Genomic DNA, 22,675 nt, shown 5'->3' on the forward strand with positions numbered 1-22,675 from the left:
GAACTCTGCCATTGCTGGAGGCGCCAACCCGGAAGTCCCCCTCCAACCCGGAAGTCCCCCTTTTTTCTTCAGTTCTGCAGACAATTTCCTCAGCTAAATTTTTTTGAAACAAATATTTTATATTGTTTTCCCTAATACGTGCTTCTGGTAAACAAATAAGATCCAATTTTCAACTAATGAAAGATCTCTTTTCTCTTTTCAAAGGGCTGGCTATAAGATACAAAGCCCTGCACAGCTTAGGTGCAAGCTATCACATAAAACAGCCCTTCTGTTGGTCCTGCCACCTTCACAGGCACCCTTGGTGGGGTGGGGAAGGGGGCCTTCTCAGCGGTGGTTGTAGGAGATGGATTGAGGGTGAAATCTGCAGGCTAAAATGCAAAAGTAAACAGGCTGTGAAGCCTCTGTAACAGAGTAAAACACTTAATAAAGCTTAGAAACAAGGCAATCATACCTTTTACCACTTTTATTTGTGGTCATCTGACCTTTCCATTGCAGAGAATAAACCACACAGCTTTTTTAATAAGATAGACAAAAAAGTTTACGTACAGGAAAACGCTTCTAAGTTACAGTAAAACAAGAGTTTGCAGTTGCAACAAACATGGCCGAAACCAGCAGCTTCGGGAAAACAAATCTGCTTAGCTTGGAAGAGAGGCAACTTTGGAACTCCCTGCCTCGAGAAGTCAGGCTGGCTCCGTTCTTGTTGCTCTTCCACCAGCAGGTGGAGAGCTTCTCGTTTCGACAGGCTCTGGGGAACAGATTGCTTTTAATGAACGGGTTGGCACCGTGCTGTTTTTATTGTAATTATCTTCTGTTATGTGAGTGTGTGTACAAAATTTTATTAATGCTTATTTTAAAAAAACGATTTCCACTATATTTTTAGCTGTTCTTATTTTATCTGTAGGCAGCCTTAAGTCCTTGTGAGGGGGGAAAGGTTGGGTATGAAATAAAAATAATAAAAATAAGTAGTAGTAGTAGTAGTAGTAGTAGTAGTTTACTCATTCAGTTGTGTCTTACTCTTCGTGACCCCCTGGACCAGAGCACGCCAGGCCCTCCTGTCTTCCACTGCCTCATGCACTTTGGTCAAACTCATGCTGGTAGCTTCGAGGACACTGTCCAACCATCTTGTCCTCTGTCATCCCCTTCTCCTTGCGCCCTCCATCTTCCCCAACATCAGGGTCTTTAGCAGTAGTAGTAGTAGTAGTAGTAGTAGTAGTAGTATAAAGCTGATTTTTTGGATATAAGGCTCCAAATGGAAGAGGGTGTTGTTGTGGACCCGTGTGCTTGCTGTCCATCCCCTGGGAAATGCCTCTGAACATGCTCTGAACTTGCAGCAGCAGGAGAAGAGTAAGGCAACCATGTCAGGCATCTGCCCACTGTAGGGGCGCAAGGTGGGGAGGAGGCGGGTCCCTGTAACTGCAGCTGGTGCAGAAGCAGAAGCCTTCCAAAGAAGAGGAAGGGAGCTGGAAGTGCTCAGCTGGGGTGGAGGAGGATGCTGAGGGGAAATTAAGCAGAGCAACAGCCTTAGACATCTTCCCAGCATTCTGTGATTCACAAAGAAGGCTTTGGAGCAGGCTACTTCCTCCTGAGTAGGACATTGAGCAACATCAGGACCATTAAGTTGGGCGGGGAAGTGGCATTGCTCAACTCCAGCCCTGTGGCAGACTTCCAGAAGCCATCATGGAGTTCAGGCTGGGCTTGTGATGATTCCCGGTGAAGAATCCAGGAAGCAAACAAGGACAAAGTTGCAGTTCAGCAGATGAATCTCCAAACTGGAAAGTCAAGCCAGGCAGATACGGATCTGCACACAGCGGGGAGAATGCCTGGGCTGGGAATTCTGGGCTGGGACAAGCATGGCTGCCAGCAGTAAAGGTGTGGAGGTCAAGTTCTTGAGCAGGCAAAAGGCTCAGAGCAGGTAGTTTGCAGGAGCCCAGAGCTGGCAGGAAGCAGGGATCAAAGACCCGGCACCGTGGCTTGTAATGAAGGGGTGGAGTGAGTGAAGCACGACCGAGGCAACGCCACCGCCTGAGACTGCCTGAGCAGCAAGAGTGGCAGGTGGTTCCCAAGGTATCGCAGCAGCAGCAGCACAAGGAGTAGGTGCCACGGTAGGAAGCAGGGGCTGCCCCCAGAGGAAGCCAGACTGAGAGAGGTGGCCCAGGGGCAGCTCACGCCCAACAGGCTGATGGGCATTGTGGGAGTGAGCCTTTGGCCAGATCCAGCCACAGGGCTCTTTCATGCTCTCAGGTGAAATGCGGTATGGGGGGGGTGAAGCTCCCCTGGTGCGTCTGTGGGGCAGGGGGGCTGCACAGCTCCTTGTCTTCTGTGGCTCTGCAGTGTAGAGATTGCTCCAGGTCCTGCTGGTGGGGAGGCGTCAGCCTGAGAGGACAAAGGAAGGTGTGAGGTCTGTTGAGAGATGAGGGAAAAGGGGATGTCTGGTTGGACAACCAGTGATGGAGAGGACCTGAGAGGATGGAAGGCACTCAGGAAGGGCCCCAAGAAGGTCCCCAGCAGATAGAGAAGGGGGAAGCTCAGCACCCCTTGGGGCACCCAGTGGGGTGGGGGAAGGTATGACCCCAGGTTGGCCATGGCCATGTCACCTGTTAGACAAGCCTTGCTGAGAGGTGACGTAGCCACATCTTCCCTCCAGAAGATGACTGGTGCTCTTGTCTCACATCTTCCTAACTGAGTCTTCTTGAATTCCAAGCCTGGAAGACATTCTTGATGCAAAGCAACCAAGGGCCCCTGGAGACCTTCAGAGAAGATCAATACTCCACTGGCAAAAGGTACTTCACTTTCCTCAGCCAAAGCACAATTTCTAGAAACCTCAGTAAAGCTCATCTGAGGAGAAGGAAAGGCTCCTCCACTGCCTGAGGTACCACCTCAAGCCCAAGAGAAACAAAAATGGGGAGGGGAGAACATCGATGCCGATGGGGCATTGTGCAAGAGGCCCAAGGGAGCCAGCGGTGGGTTTCTGCAAGAGTCCCTGGGGATGGTCAGCCCCTTCTCAGCCATGGAACTCGGTGGCATTGGGTCTCTCTCTGGTCAAGCAAGGCTACTGCCAACGCAGCCTAGCAGCCCCTCCTTCCCTCCCTCTCAGCTGAAGCTGCCTCAAGAGGCTCTTTGAGCAGAACTGTAGATTGGCGAGAGACCCAAAGGGTCGTCTAGTCCAACCCCCTGCAATGCTGGAAGCACAGTTACCTTGTGAGGAGCAAATGGGGCCATGCCAGCTTCCTGAGGGAAGGGCAGGAGGCCAAAGGGATGTCCACACACAGGCAGGAACCCCATTGGGAAATGGGAGGTGGCTGGGCTTCTGCAATGAAGGAGACGCAGGGCTCTGCCTAATGGAAGGGTGTGGGGAGAAAGGCTCTCTCTTCCTCCTGCAGTTTCTCTCCCTTCCCACCTGTTTCCTCGCCTCTGGGGGTGACTCCTCACCTTGGAATTCCATGTAGGAAGTCCTGCATGTCATCCCTGCGCAAGCAAGTGAATGCACTTCCTCTGAGTAAACAAGGATGCCTTCTCCTCCCACTGGAGAGGAAAATTGCCCTTGCGCTGCCACCGATTACAGGAACTGGCTAATTGCACCTGGGTAGTTTTTAGGGATCAGCGGAAACATCCTCACATCACACCTGGCTCAGCGGACAGCAGGAGAGCGGCGAGGAATGTGCAGTAGGAGCTCCTGGCCGTGCTGAAGAAGACAAGACTCAAGGATGGGAGGTGAGTTTGGGATGGTGGCACCTGCCCCGGCCAGCCCTGCTCTCTGCTCTCTGCCCTGCAGCCTCCATGCTGCGGTCCTTGCTAGGGAGGGAGGGAGCTTTCTCTTTGGTGGCCTTTGGCTTGTTGCTCTGCTGAGACTGGAGTCCTCAGAAGAACACAAGGCAACTGTGCATTTGCTGTCTCCCACATCCAAGGGGTCCAGCCCAGCTGCCTGGGAAGGCATGGTGAGAAATGGGGTGCTCCTCTTCCCCAGCAGCTTTACCCTCAGGGTGCAAGAGGGCCTTGAAGGTCCCAAGTGATGGCTCTGCCTCTCAAGGTGGCAATCTGCTCTGAGTGGACGGATGCAGCGCATTCTTGAGCATCCTGGAGTTCCTGCACCAGCCTCTTCTTCCATCTCTCCACTTCATGTATTTATGAGTAGAAAATGTTAATATATTGCTCTTCATAAATAGCATCTGAGCGGTTTACAACACTCCTCCACCAAACGCCCATCAGCAGGTAGCCCTTCCAAACCCCTCAGAGTCCTGCTCTGGTTGGCCTCCCACTACAACCCTCCTGGAGGCTCCTTAACCAAACAGTCATGGGGTGGTGTGTGTGTGTGTACGTGCGCCTGCCGCTTTGATCTTTGTCCTGATCTGGTCTAACCCAGGTGGGAACTGCAAAACTGAGTACCCAGCACCCCCCGCCATTGGCATTAATCCCTGTGAAAGAACTGGGCAGCAAGTGGCGCCTGAAGACCCAACAGCCACGTATCCCCAATGTTAGGGCAGGTTCTGCCTGCCTGGCATTTAATGTCTGGAACACCTGAGAGCATTTCCTGGTCTCACCACAATGGGAGCAACTGAGTCTTTGATCTCCCTCCCTCCCTTTAATGGTGACTCATCCTTCTCACTTCATCCTTCAGGTTCAGATTTGCCAAGTCTAGAGAGCAAAAACCCCGGAAGCAGCTGCTTCCCGTTCCATCCCCAAAGCCCCAGCTGGATTATGGGCAACTCTAGAACGCTCTCTCTGGATTGGGGCATGGAGACTCAGTCTTGGCACTGACTTCTACCCTGTGCTGTCCTGGTGGTGGTGCTGGAAATCCCAAGGACGCAGCAGCAGCAGCAGCAGCAGCAGCAGCAGCAGCCCCCTCCAGCCCCTCGGCTGGGTGACCAGGATGTGCCTGAGGAGGACTGCAGGGAGACTCCTTGGAAAGGGAGTCCCTCAGCTCTGCTGAGCTCCTCTGCTCTTGGGTGGCAAGGGCTGCCCGGCGTCGTCAGGGTGTTTTGTCCTTGTTGCAAATCACCTTGTGTGTCTAATGAAGGCAAGGCCTCTTCCTCTTTGATGTCCCTGTCGGGAGACATGCAGCTCCTTCCCTGGCAGGCGCCCACGCCCATGCTGCTTCCTAATCTGTGATGATTGATTGATGTTATACATCCCGCCCCCCCCCCCCCTTCATCACTTTCACACACAATCTTGACTTTTCATTTGATGCTGCCCTCTCCCCTTTTCCTTTTCTGTTGCAGTTTTCATATTTTGTGACATTGATTTAATTGGATATTGTAAGGTGGGTTGAAGAAACTTACCTGGAGAAGGGGATGTAGGTGTGTTACTAAATAAAATGACAATAGCTGCTCTGGTCAGCATGGATATTGCACCCTGTTGCTGCCACCCAAGAAGCAGAGAAGGCTTAGGAGAAGGCTTGGAGACGTGAAGGTGGACCAGCAGCAGCTGCGTCTGGCTGGCTGGGGGAGAGCAGAGTCAGGCCAGGCTCCACTGGCCCAGGCAGGCCTCTTCCAGACTCACCTTATGCTGTTCCACAGATCTGACACCAACACAGCTGAGCTGGCAAATCCCGGCCAATGGCCCGGCCCACCACACCAGCCGCTTTGCCTGCTCGGAGCTAGCTGTACGCCGGGGGCAGGGCTTCTTGCTGACCGTCTACTTCAATAGACCCCTTCAGTCCGGGGACAACTTTGCTTTCGTTGTAGAGACAGGTAAGGCCGCCCCCACCACTGTTTCCCCCCGTCCTCCTCCATGGCCAGCTGACATCACTCGCCTGCTTGCCTCTTGGCCTGATCTCTGGCTGCAGGACAAAAAGGCGCCTCCAGGATGGCACCTCTGCTCCCCTTCGGTCCTTGCGCACCTTTGGCCTCTGCACATGGAAGCAGCAGATCTCCTGGACCTCTTGCCTGCCAAGACCTTTTTGACCGCGGGGTTTCACTTTCCCACCATCCTACCCCTGCATGCAAACATCTCTCTCCCACAAGAAGCCTGTCCATCTTTAAGGTGCTGCCAAAGACCCCTGGCTTGCCCTGTGCAATGTTATGCCCTCCACAGTGTTCTCTCTGGTGGAAAGCCAAGATGGCACCACCACCACAGGAGCTGTCATGTGGCGCGGAAGAGACCGGGTCCAGTGCGGGTGCACACACGCACCAACACTCCTGTCCCAGGAGGTCTGTGCAGTGCCTGCGTCCAGAGGTCGGAATCAGGTTGGGCAGCTGGCTGGATCTTCATGCTGACCAAACCCTTCAAGGAGAACGTTGCCACTTGGGTAGCCTCTCACAGGTATGAGTCGCCTCCAATGACAGCTTTGCCTTTGCCTCTGTTCCCTCTGGCAGGGAGAGCCCCTTCGGAGTCCCAGCACACCCGGGCCGTCTTCCCCGTCTCCAGCGCCCTGACTGGAGGGTCCTGGAGTGCCATGCTCAGCTCCATCAATGGCAACTGCGCCAACTTCACCCTGGCCAGCCCCCCCACCGCTGCCATTGGCCGCTACAAGCTGAGCCTGCAGATGATGTGTGGCAACCAGGCCTATGCCCGCTTCCTGGGGCAGTTTGTCCTGCTCTTTAACCCTTGGTGCCAAGGTAAGATGCTCCTCCTGCCTGCCTGCCCTTGGGATGGGCCTCTGCCCCACAGGGGTGTTTCTGCTGAGGGTTGCCAGGCAGACAATGCAGATGGTGCCACGTGACTCCCTTCCGCACCACAGCTCTGCGGTTTAGGACTCGTCCCTTAGGACAGCTTCCCAAGCGATCAGACAGGGAATCATAGACTCAGAGAATTGTAGGGGACGTTGGGCTTATTTGTAGCTCAAAGCAGAAGCCTTGCACAGACCTCCTCCCCCCCAGATGTTGGCATCTGGGCAATGAGATGCCTGACCCAGAAGCCCGACTGGGGCACAGCAATGCTCTACTGACCGGCTGGTGATGGACCGGGCTGATGCTGCAAGAGTTTGTAATGGTGGTCCTGGAGACAGAGTCGTCCGTCCCCCGCAGCACATGGGGCCAAGTGTGCTTCACAACAGCAGAAGGAGGAGGAGGAGGCCTCCCCCTCCCTCCCTCCCTGCCTCCCAGGGACTCTCCTCCTGTTCTTCTGGTTGCATCACCCAGGGCCTCTGGGCTGCTCATCCATCATCCAGCTGGGCGGTGGAAACTCAGCACTCAGGACTAGCTAAAAATGGGAACGTGGCTGAAAGAAGAAGGGCAAGATCCAGCACAGCTGGGCAGGCGGCCAGATCCCTCTTTGCCCAGAAGAACGTTGGCCCAGTGAGCCTCCCAGAGGCACCTGCAGATCTGACTGCTGCTGCGTCCGACCGAGTCCTGACTTGCCCCTTCCATGCGTCAGCAGAGCAAGCAGCAGCCACAGCCCTTTTCTACAGCAGCAGCTGCACAGGGGAGCCCCCCCCCATTTCCAGGGGCCCCTTTCAAGGCCCCACCACCACCAAGCAGCGGATCTAGACTAGTGGTTGCACTACCCCACCCCCAAAGGATAGGGAAGGGGGTAACATGGTCCCACTGGCTTTGCAAGGCCTAGCTGACAGCCCTCCCAGCCCTCCCCTCCTAGGACAGATGCTGGGGGCGGGTTGCCTCGAGCCAGGCCAAATCCCTGGCCTTGGAGGGCCCTGGAACCTGCCCACGCCAGGCTGGGAGACCCCAGAGGATGCCAGGTTTTTCTTGGAAGGGAGCCAAGGGCTAGGAAATCCCTTGCTGCAAAGCGGCCGGCTTGGGAAGCTCCATGGCAGCTCCTTCTTTTGGCCCAAGGAGGCAGGAGCAATGATGGGGCTCAGCAAAAAAGCTCCTTGTGGGGCAGGGACATGGCAGGGAGGGGGCTCCCCTCTCACTGCCCAAGCAGAGCAGAGCAGGATGTGACCCTTTTGCCCAGGCTCCTTTGCACTGCTCAGCTGGAAAGCTCTTCCTCTCAGTTGTCAAGACGAGTGTCCCCCTCACCTGGGGCAGGGTCTCTGACCTTCAGGGTCGCAGCCATGGTCTGCAGTGTCTATGCAAGAACTACAAAATAATAAAACTGTATTGTTGGAACAGACCGCAAGGGTCTACTAGTCCAACCCTCCACAATGCAGGAGCAGTCAGAGCATCCGACCAGCACCTTCCCAAGGAGTCTGTTCCACTCTTGAATAGCTCTTACCCCCAGAAAGTTCTTCTTAATGTTTTTTCTGGAATCTCCTCTCTTGCAATCCAGCTCTTTCATAAACTTAAATTTGCAAGGATGTTCTATTCAGCAAAATAATTATTTTCCAAGCAACTGTTGCCCAGCACACACCAGAGGGAAACAGATTTATATGATCAAGTTCTAGTTTTAGAGCAAAGCTGGAGGCCCCCAGAGACATTTGAGGGGGGCATTTACCCCGTGCCACTTGGTTGTTCAAAGTCCAATCCAGCTTTGCTTGAAGTTCCCACTGCCAACCTCTTGCCTCCGCCCAACAGGAGACCTTGTCTACATGGCAGATGAAAGCGAGAGGCAAGAATACGTTCTGAACGAAAATGGGATCATCTTCGTGGGAAACGCCAACTATATCGAAGCGCGAGGATGGTACTACGGGCAGGTCAGTGTTAAGGTCTTGCTCCTGGCCTTCAAAGCACCAGCTCTGCTGCTGGCCCTATATTTCTGGGATTGGGGCTCCACCGCCCCTGCCAGGGGAACAGCAGCGGTGCCCTTGTAGCCTTAAGATGGAGAGGTGGCCAGGAGAGGAAGTGATGGTAAGGGAGGAGAGGCAGCATTTTCCTCTGCCTGGATCCTCAGAGCGATGGAAACATTCATGGGAGGATAAGCAGGGCAAGTAGTCCTGGGAAATGGGGTCATGGGGAGGTTGAGGAGAGCAGCTTCCTAGGCCACTGCTGTATGGCAGCACAGTCACCGTCGAGTGGGATGGGCCTTAATAGGTAGGAGAAGATATATTAATTGTAATTTATCCATCTAGGCACCCACGCGTGTGGGTTGAACAGGGTTTCAAAATATTCGTCTTCTTTGGCTGTAGCCAAGTAAGATTGTCTTCCATGAACACAGTCTTAACAGTGTGTCCGTAGGTGACTGTGGAGGCCAATTCTAGATCCACATGTCCTTCCACAGGGGGGATGTAGGTTTCTGGGTGGGAGTTGATCGTGGTGATGGTTTGCCAAGCGTGCCTTCTTCTTAGCATGTTTCTCCCTTGTGTCCTGAGTTCAAGTGTCTTCAAAGCCCAGGACACCTTTGGTAAAGGCTGTTCTCCAACTGGAGCGCTCATGGGCCAGTGTTTCCCAGTTGTCAGTGTTTATACTACATTTTTTTAAGATTTGCAATGAGACAGTCTTTAAACCTCTTTTGTTAACCACCAACATTACGCTTTCCATTTTTAAGCAAAATCACCCCATGCATGGCAGAAAATTTAAAAACATAGGAATTATAATAAATCAAATCAATTAGGCTGTAGAACCTTGCTTTGAGCAAGTCCAGCTATGAAGTAAGCTGGCTCCCCTTTCTTACCCTGCTTAATAAAGAACCAGGCAACAGCTTGGAAGGTAAGCTTAATAATAAGATTCACTTACTGTAGACAGGCATTGGTTCACAGCAACAGGAGCAGTACAGACTATGCAAGTAAGTCACTTCTATTTACCGTATTTTTTGCTCCATAACACTCACTTTTTTCCTCTTAGAAAGTAAGGGGAAATGTCTGTGCGTGTTATGGAGCGAATGCCTACGGATGGCGGGGGGATCTGCTGCAGTCGTGAGCAGAGGATCCATGGTTCCCCTTCCTTCCCTCCTCCGTGGCTCGCTTTGAAACAGCGGGAGAAGAGCCGCTGAATGGGGAGGAGAGAGGGACAGAAAGCCTGCTTACTTTAAAGGAGCAAAGCAGGAGAGGAGAGGAGCTGCTTACACGAGTGTAAGCGGATCCTGTCCGGTTGGCTCCTTTAAAGCAAGCAGGCTCTCTGTCCCTCTCTCCTCCCCACTCAGCTGACTAAATAGCAGCAAAGTTTTTCAGTGAGCCGGGAGGAGGGAGAGAAGCAGAGCCTGCTTTCTTTAAAGGAGCAAAGTGGGAGAGGAGATGAGCCTTCTCCTCTTATACCCCTCTTCTGCATTATTAGCAGCATCCTTCTCCACACACCCCATGAGTGCTCCTTGTCCTTTGAGTGCTTTTCCTTCCCTCCCCACTTAAAACGTGGTTACAAAGCATGGATCCACATGGATCCTCAAGATTTTTGCATTGGGCTACCCCAAACTCACCGTCGGATCACATGTCTGTGGCCACAGCATGAACCACAAAAATCATACATCCACTGTTTCGTTTAGAATATTTTTTTCTTGTTTTCCTCCTCTAAAAACTATGTGCGTGTTATGGTCAGGTGCGTGTTATAGAGCAAAAAATACGGTACTTTTCTGAGCTGGAGCAAGGAAGGCAGCTCTGCACCCATTGCTGGTCAAAGGAAGAGAGAGAGAGGAGCAGGAAGTACTCTATGCTCCTTCTTCTCTGGGAGAGGAGGGGAAATGACATCACACAGAGCCCTCTCTACCAATTGCATTTCTATGGTCTTGGTCCTTAGCTGTCAGCAACAGAGCTCTGTAGTCTTAGCCCCTTCTCCCGCCAGCTAGCAGGAACCTGCACTTTTTAGGTTGGGCTGCCAATTTCACACATGCTGAAGGTTGTCCACATGTTCTGTGACTGTGTGTGTAGCCCAAACTAGAGAGTGCATTGCATGATGGAAGGGAATGGTTCCTGCTGCCACCACCAGGAGCAGAACAAGACAAGACTCTCTTGGGGTCAGCATTCTCGGGTATTCCCTCCCAGTGTCAGGGGCTGAAGGTAGAAAAGAGGGAGGCAGCCACTGAGCCCAGCTCCATCTGTGCCCCATGGCATGGAGATGGTTCTGCTCAGAGGATGCTGGGCTGAGGCCTGAGATAATCTGTATCACAGAGAATGAGCAGAGGAGCGGCAGGTGCTCCTGCTGGCTGCGGAGCCCTGGGGGTCCCCACTTGCCCTGGAACCAGTTGGTACTTCTGCCTCTTCATGTGCATAAGAAGACCCTCTGGTTCTAACTTGCCCCGGTCTGAGGGCCCATGTTTCCCTCTCCACCTCTTGCCCCAACTGGAGTGCACCTTGGATGGGTGCTGATCGGACCCTGGGTGACTGCGCGTATTTGTCTCTGTGTGGATGCTCCTCTGCTTCCTGGCGCTTTAGAGGACCTTCCTTTCTGCCTTGCAGTTCCAAGATAACATGCTCAACCTAGCCCTGATGCTGCTGGATCTGAGCCTCTACCATCGCCAGGACCCAGGTGGGGACACGTCGCGCAGGAGCGACCCTCGCTACGTGGGCCGGGTGATCAGCTCCATGGTAAGCGCAAGCCCTCTGCCACTTGATCCCAGGTGGGGTGAGATCCTTCAGGGAGCCTGAAAGCCCTCCCCAGCTCCCAGGCCCCCCTCACCCGCCTGCTCCTCCCGTTCCGCCTCCCTGGCGCTTTAGGTCAACGGGAACGACAACGACAACGGGGTGCTGGAGGGCAAGTGGAGCGAGGAGTTTGCCCACCACGAGAACCCCTCTCGGTGGGACGGCAGCGTGGCCATCCTCAGAAAGTGGGCGCAGGACAACTTCCGGCCGGTGCAGTACGGCCAGTGCTGGGTCTTCGCCGGGGTGGGCGGCACAGGTAGGCTTCTGGGGGCAAAGCGGAGGAAGAAATGGGGGTCCGGGGCGCCAAGCAGAGCCCAGACCCACCGGCCCCTCTCTCCTCTCTTTCGCAGTCCTGAGGTGCCTGGGCATCCCGACCCGTTTGGTCACCAACTTCAATTCCGCCCACGACGCAGACACAAACTTCAGCATTGACAAATACTACGATCCCTCTGGGAAGAGCATCAAGAGGGGACAAGACTCTGTTTGGTAAATGCGCCTCTGGTGGGCGGGGAGGAGGGGGGCCCTTCGGATGCTCGATCATAGAATCACAGAACTGTAGAGTGAGAAGGGACCCTGAGGGTCATCTATTCCAACCCTCCGCAATACAGGAATCTCAACTAAAGCGCCCCCCACCGGGGGCCAGTCTTGCCAGGCCCTGGAGACAGACAACCTCTCCATTTCTCACATTTCCAATCTTAAACCCAATTCTTCATAGGAAGCCTTAAAGGAGGGGTTGGGTAGCCACCTGTCAGAGATGCTTTAGCTGAGATCCCTGCATTGCTGGGCAGTGGGTTGGTCTAGATGACCCTTACGATCCCTTCCAACTCTACACTTCTATGAGTCTATTCATGTCTGTGTTTGGCTCTGGGGATCAGCCCCCTACAGGCAATGGAACTGTCAGAGGAAGGCCAGATCTTGGGCCAGGATTCTGGCAAAGCCCAACGTGGCCCTCCTCAGCCTGGGCTCCCGTCCGGGGGGCGGGGACTGTTCTGGCCCAGGGGCCATTTCTCCCTCCCCAGCTCTTCGGGGAAGAGGAGTCACTTTCCTAGGAGAGCTGGAAGGTGGAGGGAGCCAAGGCAAACATCTGCCCCTTGGGCAATGCTGCCCACTGTCCTGTTTGCAGAGGCAGTTATGGCTCAGGGAGCCCAGGTCACTCGGCTTGGCTAGGCAGCCCGTTATCATGCCAGGAGCAGCCATTGGTTTCATTCATCCCCATGTCTTTACCCTGCTTCTTTGTCTGTTTGGGGGACCCTTATGATCGCTAAATATGACTCCTTTATAAAGCAATATTAAAACATGGGAGGGGGAATAAACATCATGTTTACCAATAATCACCAACCAGCCAGGAAATATTCCCCCTAAAGGATCCAGAGGACCCATTGCTGACCAGTTTGAGCGGATTTGGCCAGAAGCCCCCGGACAGGACCTCCCTGCCTGCCTTTCTGCCTCTGGGCTCTGGGGCAGCGTCGTCTTTGAGGAGCCAACTCCTAGGGGCCCAGATCCCTTCAGCCACCCTAGAACATACGGCATTGCCATTCAAATGGTGTCCACAAACCGCCTCATGTGATAATGTGGGGAAAGGCTTACTTGCCCCCCCCCCATATTTTATTCAAGTTGGCACCCCTGCCACCTCCCCCCTTGTGAGCTCAGCCCATTGGCTTGCCATCTGTGCATGAGGCTCCTGTTGTATAGAAGCTGCGTGGGGAGAGCCCTGGCTCTGCCTCTTGCCGCCCCTCTTCAGGCGAGCCTCTAGCGCCTTCAGGGGAAGGGACACAGCTCAGCAGGACCAAACCATCTGCCTCACATGCCGCAGGTGCCCAGTTCAATCCCCAGCACCTCCAGGGTGGGCAGGAGAGAACCTGGCCTGAAACCCAGCAGAGCTGCTGCCAGGAAGTGTGGACAGTGCTGAGCTAGATGAGCCAGTGGTCTGACTCTGTATGAGGCAGCTTCCTATCTCCTCCTCCTCCTCTGTTCCTTCCCCCCTTCAGGGATTACCATGTCTGGAATGAATGCTGGTTCACTCGGAGGGATCTGGGGAATGCCTACTGTGGGTGGCAGGTGGTAGACGGAACCCCCCAGGAGAAAAGCCAAGGTAAGGCCCTCTCCTGCCCCCACCCCACCCTGGTCGCCTTCCAGAGCAGCTGCTGCATCCCGCTTTCCTTCCAGGGATCTACCAATGTGGACCAGCCTCTGTCCTGGCTGTCAAGCAAGGAGACGTGCGGCTGAACTACGACACGGGATTCGTCTTCTCCGAGGTGAATGCCGATATCAACCGATGGGTCATCTATCCCGACGGGAGGCAAGTCAGGGTCTATTGCGACACGACGTCCATCGGCAGCCACATCAGCACCAAAGCCGTGGGCAGCAACTATCGGGTGGACATCACCAACAGCTACAAGTACCCAGAAGGTGAGTCCCCTTCCCTCCTGGACCAGCCCCTTCTGGCTGGCTTCCGCCCTTTCCCCATTTCTGATCTCAGGGGACACACTAGGCGGGGAGAGGCAGAAGACCGGCCAGGCCAGCACAGAGGCCACCAAATTAGCATACAGGTGGTCTCTCCAAACTGGGTGGCAGAATGGCAGGTTCAACAGAGTATCAATAAGGGCAAATTGATGCAGGGTGGGACAACTTGTCATCAGCTGTGACCCCCCAGGATGCAAACTTTGCCATTGTACTAGAAAGCAAGACCAAAAGATGATCAACTAGGAAAGGGAGTAAAAGGACAACCACCAAAATCACAATGCCAGTGTTTAAACTCTATTGCAAATTTGGAAGGGACCTTGAAGGACATCTAGTCTGTCCACACCCACCCACCCACCACCCACCCCCCGCTCCATATGGGAATGAGTGATACAATAAGAACTTAAAACTACCTTGCTGAAGCAGCCCTCCAAAAGGGGGGCACCTAGTCCAAATAGCCAAACAGATTGTGCCCCATGGGAAACCCCCAAGCAGGACCTGAGCACAAGAGCCCTGTCCCCCCCCCCCTCCTGGGGTTCCCAGCAGCTGGTATTCAGAAGGCCAATCAGGGCCAATAGGACCACCTTTGTGGAGGGGCTGGATCCTGCCGGTCTGAAGGAGGCCCCAGTTCTTGACCGTGGAGCAAAAGACAAGCAGGAGATGCACAGCAGGTGTGTAAAATTATGAATAGCTGCCAGCAGAGAGAACAGAGGGGAGTCTGCCTGCCTCGTGCCAGCTCACCGCCCTCCCCCAGGAATCTCTTTCCCTTCTAGAACAGAGAAAAGAGAGTCCGTTCTCAGAGGCAGCAATCATAGCGGAGGTGGCGAAACTCCCAGAGAGGAGGGGGTCTGTCAGTGGCCATGACGAGGAGGTGCAAAATGGAGGCAGAATGAGGGGCTGGGAGAGCCCACAGAGGCACCTGCACCCTTGGCCGCTCCCCCCGCCAGAACGCCAGGGAGTGTTTGGGACACCCGCTGGCAGAGGCTCTTTCCCCGTCCCACGTGGAAACCTTCCTGCCTGTGCTCTGCCTGCCTTCCCTCAGTCTCAGGATTTCTGGCTGGAAGCAGCATTTGGGAAGGAAGTCTCGAGAAGGTGCTGCTGCTGGTCCTTGGCACTGGAGAGAACAGCTGGGGATCCTGAGGCGCCCCCCCACACCCCTCCCTGAGTCCCCCTGTGGGTGCCAGCAGAACCAACCACCCTGTGCTGGGCTTTAACTCTGCAGAAGGCGACTTCTGGGGCTCTGGGTCTGGCTCCGTGCAGCCCTCTCTGCATTCACAGCACCCCATACGTCCTCAGGCACACCCGCCCTCCCTGCCGCGGTGCAGCTGCTGCCTGGACTCTGGAATGCGCTCCGTGCACATTCTCTTGGGATGAGGAGCCCCAGCCCTTGGCTCCTGGCCCAGCTCCACGTGCTGGAAACCTGCCAGCGCTCCTTGGGCTTCTGCCAGATGATCACTCCCACCCTCACCTGTGTCCGTTGGACATCCTAAAGCAGCCCATGTAGGAGCTCTGGAAGGTGCTCTGTTCCGAGTTAGACCACTAGTCCATCTTAAGAGCATCAGAAGAGGGGCCACCTAGATACTCCCACAATAGGATGAACAAGCTTTTTATTTTTTGGCCAGTCAATTGGTCAACTGCTTTCAACTGCTCAAAGGGCCAGTGCTATTTGCCTCTCATTAGGGAGGCTATGTGCAGCAGGAAGCACCAGCCGAGTCAGGTCATTTCCCGCAACGCCATTTCTGCAGGTCTTCCTTCCATGTGCGCTGGCAGAAAAGGGGCACAGCAGGGGGGCAGTGTGTCAGACTAGACCTAAAGCTCTGGAGGTGAGCTGGAGGCCTGCATTTTGGCAGGGGGGCTTAGAAGGTGTGCCAAGGAACTGGGGGCTGACCACTCCCTTCCTTTCCTTGCAGGCTCTGCCGAGGAGAGAAACATCTACCGCAAGGCCTGCTCCCAGATGTATGGGTCCACGCCCAGCGAGAGCCGCATGAGCACCACCGACGACGCCTCCGCCTCCGAACTCATCACGCACCCAGGGCTCTTTGGGAAGTTCAAGCTGGCCCAGCCACCCATCCTTGGCAAGGACATCAACCTCATCCTCACCCTGGCCAACTTGGCCCCGGAGCCCAAGACCATCACCGTCAACCTGAGCGTCTCGAGTGTCCTGTACACCCGGACGGCCATCAGAGAGATCCTGAAGGAAGTGATGACTGTCAGCCTTGGCAACAAGGAAGGTAAGTGGCCTCCCCTGCTCCGTGTCTCAAAGCCCATCCAGGCAGGCAGGGAGAACAGGTGTTATCTGCTGGGTGCATCTACACAGCTTCTGCTGCCATCCAGGAGTGGAACTGACTGGGCTGCCCTTTGCGGGCACAGGGGCCCCCACCCGCTCCACCTTCTGGCACCCCCACTCCACTGGGGCTTCCAGACACGAGGCTCTTGCAAGGCTCCCCCTCACTCAGGCTCCCACTAGAGGCAGCTGCGGAGAAATGCAGCCCAGCAGTAGAAATGCTGTGCAGGGCCCATCATGAGAGCAGGGCCAAGAGCAGGTCTCCGGGCAGGAGCACCCACAGCCCCACTGTCAAAGCCAGAGCCCCCTGGACCGGGGGGGGGGGGGTGGTCCTCTGAGGCCCAGGCCTCCAAGCATCACCGTCAGGGAGCCAGCAAAGGAAGGAAGCCCAGCCCAGGTGAGTTTGTACCTGCCCTTGGGGTCTGGAGTGGAGCAGGGAGGGGCAGCCAGCACAGGAAGGCAATGGCAGGGGGCAACTGGAGCAGCATGTCTGGAGGGAGCTCCAGCGCATGGGCCGCCCCCCCCCCCCGCCCAGCCGAGGAGGGCCAAGGCAGGCTGCTCTCACTTGGCAAGCTGGAGAGCTAAATTGGAGGCCCAGGATTTGTTTGTTTGCTTGTCTTGTCCATTTAAAAGCATTCATAAATCACTTGATGTTTCAAAATATCTAAGCGGTCTGCAATTTTTTTAAATAAAAAAAACTAAGCAGTATCGTTAAATCAAAAATACAGTCTGAACTCTATAAAGCATAGAAGATCTTAGAAAGACAAACGAGATAGGGATTTGAGGTGTTTGGAGCCATAAACAAGGGTCTCGCTTTGTGGGTCAGGCAAAGAGGTCAGTCTTCAGCCGGCTGAGGGCGGTCTGCATCTTCTTTTATGCTCTAAGCTCTGGCCTTCCAGCCAAGGGGGTCCTGGCTGGGAATGTTGTGCCCTTTGGGGTCTCCCAAGGGAGGAGGAGGAGGAGGAGGGATGTCCTCCAAGCTGCTTCCCTCTGGAAGCTGCACTGTCCGCTGCAGAGGCGGCCCTGGAAAAGGGGCGGGAAGAGTTGTGGTCATCGCTGGGCTGAATCCATGGAGCAGGACCTCCCCTCTTGCAAGGAACAAGTTCAGGGGGCAGGAGGCTGGGTGGTGGTGGGTTGCCTCTGAGGAAAGGATCCTGACTCCCCCCACCCCTCTGCCTTTCAGAGAAGCACCTCCCACTGCGGATCACGTATGGCCACTATGGGGCATCCCTGACGGACGACAAGAAGCTCTTGGTCACGGCCTTATGTGACGTTGTGGACGGCGTGAAGCTGCTGGTGGAGAAGGCCATCACCCTGGAGACCCAGAACGTCTCCATCACGGTAAGGAGCCCCTCTGCACTCAAGGGCTGCAGCCAAGAAGGAACGCCCCACTCCCTGCTGGTCCCCCGTCCTGGAACTGCAGCCCCCCACCCACAAGTGATTTATTTATTTATTTATTTTTTACTTTTTTATTTTCAATGTAGAATCATAACAAAAATTACAGACATTAAGTCCAAAATAGTACTATACAAACAAAAAAGAACGAAACATACAAAAAAGAGAAAGAAAAAAAGCAAAGGAAACAAAACAAAAACGAAAAAGCATACATCTACAGAAAAAAACCATATCTCATTACATACATATACACATATTGACTTCCTTCCTTTGTTCTAAGACCTCAAAAAATTTACTCTTACTGTATTGTTGTGTCTAATGTAGATTACTTCCATCTTTGTACTTTTTTTTTTACACCATTTTTCTTTTTTACACCCACAAGTGATTTTAATCACTGCTGCTGCTGCTGAGGCTAACTTGATGGTGGGAAGATTGAGGACAGATGAAAGAAAGTCCTCCTTCTTGTAGTGCAGAGTGAAACTGTGGAACTCCCTCCCACTTGAGGCAGGGATGGCTTTGGAAGAGGATGGGACAAATTATTGGAGGATGAGGGGGCAACTGAGGGCTACCAGTCAAGATGGCTCTGCCCGTCCTCCACAGTTGGAGGCAGCAATGCTTCCGAATCCCAGGTGCTGGAAATTGCGGGGGGGGGGGAGGGGCTCCTGCGCCCGGGTCCTGCTTGCAGGGCTCCCAATAGAGGCATCTGGTTGGCTCCTGTGAGAAGAGGATGCTGGAATGGATGGGCCACTGGCCTGATCCAGTTCTTCTGATGTTCATATGACAATGAAGATGCAAGTCCAAGTTGAGAGGCTTCTTCTAGCCTCAAGACCCCAAATAAGAGGGGCTGAGTTTGGAGCCACATCAGCACAGACCCTGTCCTTGGGCAAGGGGAGGGGGCAGCCAGTCCCCTGTCTCCCCTCATCTGGCCCCAGGTCCATACTGCAGTACCTGCAAACCCTGCCTCACCTCCCCATCCTGGTTCAGCCCTGTTGCATCATGGGATGCCATCCCAGAATGCAACAGCTCATAAGGGAACTTGGGGAGGAGGTGGTGAGCCCCAAAGGGTTAATGATGCAGCCTGACTATTCCAAGGCAGCTGCCTCCCAGTTGGCATTCAGGGCCAAGCTGGATGCAACCTTGCGGGGCTGTTGGGTTCCCCCTGCAACTGGATCATAGGGGGGGGGGAGAGCTCAACCCTTTGCTCCTGCTGAGATCCTGATCCAATCCTGTTTGCAACGATTCCAAGGCCTAAATAGGTACAGCGTTTGACCGCATTTGAAAGAAGAGGGGGGGCTCTGGAGAGGTGGTGGCTGTGCCTGAGGAGGGGGTCCTGGCTCAGCCAGCCCCCTGGGTCTGTGGCTCTGCTCGGAATGAGGGAGCCCTGCACCTGCCAAGATAAGTGCTGGTGCAGAGTGCGTTCCCAGAGACTGAGCAGCTCCTCTGCTTGACTGCAGGCCCCTCCAAGCGTTGTAGCCAACAAACCGGCCACCGTGGAGATCTTCTACGCCAACCCTCTCCCAGAGCCAGTGGACAACTGTGTGCTGCTGGTGACACTGATGGGCCAAGCCGTCAAGATCAAGTAAGTTTGGTGGGGGGAGGAGCAACCAGCAAGTGGGAGGAGCTAGGCTGGCCCACTCTCCTGCCTGGCAAGGGGAAGGCGACTCCTCTGAGAAGCCAAGCCAGCTGCAGATGGAGCGAGTTCAGCCGTGGCCCTGTGGAGGACGTAACCCCTGCAGGCCTCTGGCTGCGTCCTTGCATGTGTGTGTGACCCCCCCCTCTCTCCCTTCAGTGTGGCAGCGCTGGCACCTGGAGAGAAGTCCAAAATCTTCTTCGAGTTCACCCCTCGCAGCGCGGGGGCCATGCAGCTCCACGTCGACTTCTCCTGCAACAAGTTCCAGCACATCAAGGGCTTTGTGCTCATGAACGTGGCCCCGGCCGGGTCCATGTGATCCGGGGCAAGGGGCTGCGGTGGTGAAAGGGTGTGTGTGTGTGACTGTCCTGTTCCTGCACGATGATTAAAAGCTTTTTCCCCAGGCAGAAAAGTGGCAGCATTTCTTCTAGGGGGTTGTGGGTGGCTAATGCACATCTCATGGGCGAGGAGCTTCTCCTGCTCCTTCAGTCATCAAATTCTTAGAGTTGGAAGGGGCCTCAAGGGTCATCCAGTCCAAGCCCCCGCAATGCCAGAATCTCCACTAAAGCATCCCTGACAGATGGCCAGCCAACCTCTGCTTAACAGGCTCCAAGGCCACCACCTTCCAAGGGCTCTTGCCCTCTTCCTGACGCTGAGTTGGAGTCTCCTTTCTTGCCATTTGTATCCCTTGGTTCTGGTCCTCCCCTCTGGAGCAGCAGGAAACAAGCTTGCTCCATCCTCCACATGACAGCTCTTCCTCCTCCTCCACCACCTCTTGTAGGGATCTTTGGGCAGACTGGTATGCTCGGATGTGCTCAGAAACTGGGTCAAATTGCACCGCTTGGGCCTCTCCACGGCACAGAACCACCTCCTAGCAAATGGTCCGCTAAGAAGGCGCGCTAGCTGCATCTTGCAAAATCTGCTTGGTCACGGGGAGGAGGGGGCAGGGGGCATTCACACAGTGACCTCTTCCAGGGCTGGGGTGCTCTTCTTCCTGGCTGAATTGCAGCAGCTTTTGCCAAAGGGCAGGTCACACTAGCTGGGCCCTGGAAGCAGATGAAGAACCTCCAGGAGCCCCACTGGAGGGGCCCCCCTCTGGCTTCCGCTGCCCAGGCGTCAGGAGTGAACTCAGCCCCCTTTGTTCCCAGCATGGTCTCCCCAGAGGCCAGACAGGCTCCTTGGTCTTGCCTCGCTCCAGCCGCCATCCAACTCCCTCCCCTCTCAGGGCCCTTGCTAGGACCACAATATTGCCAGCCCCCCCCCCATTCAGCCTAAGAGAAGAGGATCTGCTTGCCTCAACCTTTCCCCCCAGGGCTGCCTTGGCCCAGCTCTACCCCCTGAAGAAGCCACCAACCCTCTCTCTCCCCCTCCCTGCCCTAGCTGGCTCTGCTCACAAGCTCGCCCCCACCCTGCCCCAAACCGCTACTCAGAGCTTCCTTCATGACGGTTGGGCCTGCCCTCCTCCCCTCCCCTCTACCTCATAATGAACATGCCTGAATATAATAACAATAATTAACCATAATAGATGTGGAAATGTGGTGACCCAGCTGACTGGTTCAACTGGATTTCAGTGGTTTTGAATCAGGGGGGTGTTGAAACTTTAAACTAGGTCAGCCAGGACTGAGTGGGGGCACCTGGCTCTCGCCTTCATCCAGCAGCTGGCTCTACTCAGGAGGAAGGAGAGGAAGAAAAGGCCGGGTCAGAGCCATTCACTCCCTCAGTCCCAGCTCAGGGAAGAGGGACTTCATGGATACAAAGTGGAAGGTTGAGGGTGACAATGGGCGTTGCACTAGATGATCCTTGGTGTCTCTTCCGGCTCTAGAATTCTATGACCCCCTCCAACTGGGTGGTTTTTCAAGGGATGAATGAGCCCCTGCATGGAGGATCCTCTGTGGCTTGCCACCGGCTACTCCCATGGTCAGAGAAGAGGTCCCTTTGAGTCCTGGCCTTAGGGCGGTGGTGGTGGCGGCGGCAGCAGCAGAGGAGGTGCTCTCGCTTCAAATCATCCTGGACACAGAATTCCAGGTGGCAGGGGTGCCAACTTGAATAAAATAGGGGGGCAGTTAAGCCCTGCATAATCGAGCACATGATGCAGTGCACAGACACCATTTGAATGGCAATGCCCATCAACTTTCGGGGTCACCACCCCCCTCAAATATTTTATTGAGGGGACAAAGCCCCTTGGCCCCTAGGAATTGGCTCCTATGCCGGGGGGGGGGGTCTGACCAAGGCAGACTAGAGCAGGATGCTGGACTCAGAGTCCCTCCCTCTGATTCCTCCTATTGTGCAGGCAACACAGCACAGAGGGCTGAAGGGGGGGTGGCTGGGGGGGGGGGGTGAAACAAGCAAGGAGTGGGGCCATTTAGATGAAGCACCAGGACCACTCCAGGGGAGCCATGGTTGCCCCATCAGCAAGACCAGCTGCCCGTGGGAGCCCAGGGCTCTTCTCCAAGTCTCTTGGGCCTCACAGCCCTGGGGGAGGTTCTGCTCTGCCTGCACTGTTGGAGGAAGTCAGTGCTTCTGAATCCCAGTTGCTGGACTGCTCTTGAGCTCAGGTGCTGCTTTGAGGCTTCCCCCCCCTGTGGCATCTGGGGAGCCACTGGGAGGCCAGGAGGCCAGACTGGCCTGATCCAGAAGGACTCTCATGTTAAACTTGAGGAGGGAAGGTGGATTGGCCTGGGTTGTCTCCCCCTTTATGATCATCCCAAATCATGGGAAAGCCCCAGCAAGTCTTCCAAGCTGAGCATCTCCTCACCACCAGCACGTCCATCTGCAAACAGGGTCCTCCTGGCTTCCTTGGACCCCGTCTCCTGAGCCTCCGCTCCAAGGGAAGCAGCCAAAGCCTCTTTCCCCATCCAGGGAGCCCCATGCGGAAAAGGCACCTCAGGCCGACCTGCCCTTGGACACCTGCCAGTTGTGGGGAAGAGTAATTAGGAAGCTGCTGGAGAGAGGAGCTTGTTCTGCGTGGGTGGCCAACACGCAGCCCAAATGACAGCCAGCAGCCCCACCCGGCTGCATTCCATACCTGTGGTTGGAAACGGAGCGGGAGAGAACCCCCCCCCCCCCTGCCGCGGGCTGTGATGCTGCGGGGGGGGGGGAGCCCCCAAAGACCTCTGGGTCTCATCACCCCCCACATCCAATGCCCTTTTAAATGAGTTGTGGGGGTATTGGTTTGTTTTGTTCTTATTTTTATTATGTCAGTTGTCAAAGCTGCCTCTAGGTCCCAGCTCACAGAGGACCAACGCCAGACTGTTGTTATGTACAAAAGTCTTTATTGAGGTTTAGTTTCCATTTCAAAGCCGCAGCGCGCAGCTCTACGTCTTAAAGCCTAGACCGGTGAAGTCCCGTCTGAGTCTCCGCCCCTTCCACACCAGTTTAAGACTCTCGCCTTGCTCCACCTCTTCCTTAGTTCCTTTCTCCTCTGGGCCCTCCTGCCCGCTGGGGTTTCATCCTTTCTGGACTCTTCTGACGCTGACCCCCCTGATTCTTCCCCCTCCTTCCGGCAGGCTTTAGGACCTGGTTCCCTGTCCGGGCTACCTGCTGTGCCGCTCGCCTGTACATTTGA

At 55.0% G+C, this 22,675-nt stretch overlaps 1 protein-coding gene across 6 annotated transcripts; it reads left to right on the forward strand.

The window, feature by feature from the left end:
- Nucleotides 1-1,672: 1,672 nt before the first annotated feature.
- LOC307217629 (protein-glutamine gamma-glutamyltransferase E-like) lies at nucleotides 1,673-19,522 on the forward strand. Of its 6 annotated transcripts, none has more exons than XM_079979228.1 (15): nucleotides 1,673-2,090; nucleotides 2,702-2,780; nucleotides 3,588-3,711; nucleotides 5,514-5,687; nucleotides 6,312-6,554; nucleotides 8,409-8,527; nucleotides 11,159-11,287; nucleotides 11,417-11,597; nucleotides 11,692-11,827; nucleotides 13,330-13,433; nucleotides 13,508-13,750; nucleotides 15,712-16,032; nucleotides 17,269-17,426; nucleotides 18,935-19,059; nucleotides 19,270-19,522. In XM_079979228.1, the coding sequence occupies exons 3-15, from the start codon at nucleotides 3,705-3,707 to the stop codon at nucleotides 19,427-19,429; spliced, it is 2,100 nt and encodes a 699-aa protein (XP_079835354.1). In that variant the 5' UTR covers nucleotides 1,673-2,090; nucleotides 2,702-2,780; nucleotides 3,588-3,704; the 3' UTR covers nucleotides 19,430-19,522. The 6 variants fall into 6 exon arrangements, with proteins under 6 accessions (XP_079835354.1, XP_079835358.1, XP_079835357.1 ...); XM_079979232.1 differs by having other exon boundaries at nucleotides 3,595-3,711; XM_079979231.1 differs by having other exon boundaries at nucleotides 1,851-1,869.
- The last annotated feature ends 3,153 nt before the right edge of the window (nucleotides 19,523-22,675 follow it).

This window comes from Podarcis cretensis, assembly GCF_951804945.1.
Source record: "Podarcis cretensis genome assembly, chromosome: 6".
Lineage (NCBI taxonomy): Eukaryota > Metazoa > Chordata > Lepidosauria > Squamata > Lacertidae > Podarcis > Podarcis cretensis.

What these genes read in the sequence shown, in the direction of transcription:
- LOC307217629 (XM_079979228.1), top strand. An exon ending in AGGGGACAAGACTCTGTTTG is followed by an intron (nt 11,828 to 13,329) that starts GTAAATGCGCCT and finishes TCCCCCCTTCAG; the next exon opens with GGATTACCATGTCTGGAATG. An exon ending in CAGCTACAAGTACCCAGAAG is followed by an intron (nt 13,751 to 15,711) that starts GTGAGTCCCCTT and finishes CTTTCCTTGCAG; the next exon opens with GCTCTGCCGAGGAGAGAAAC.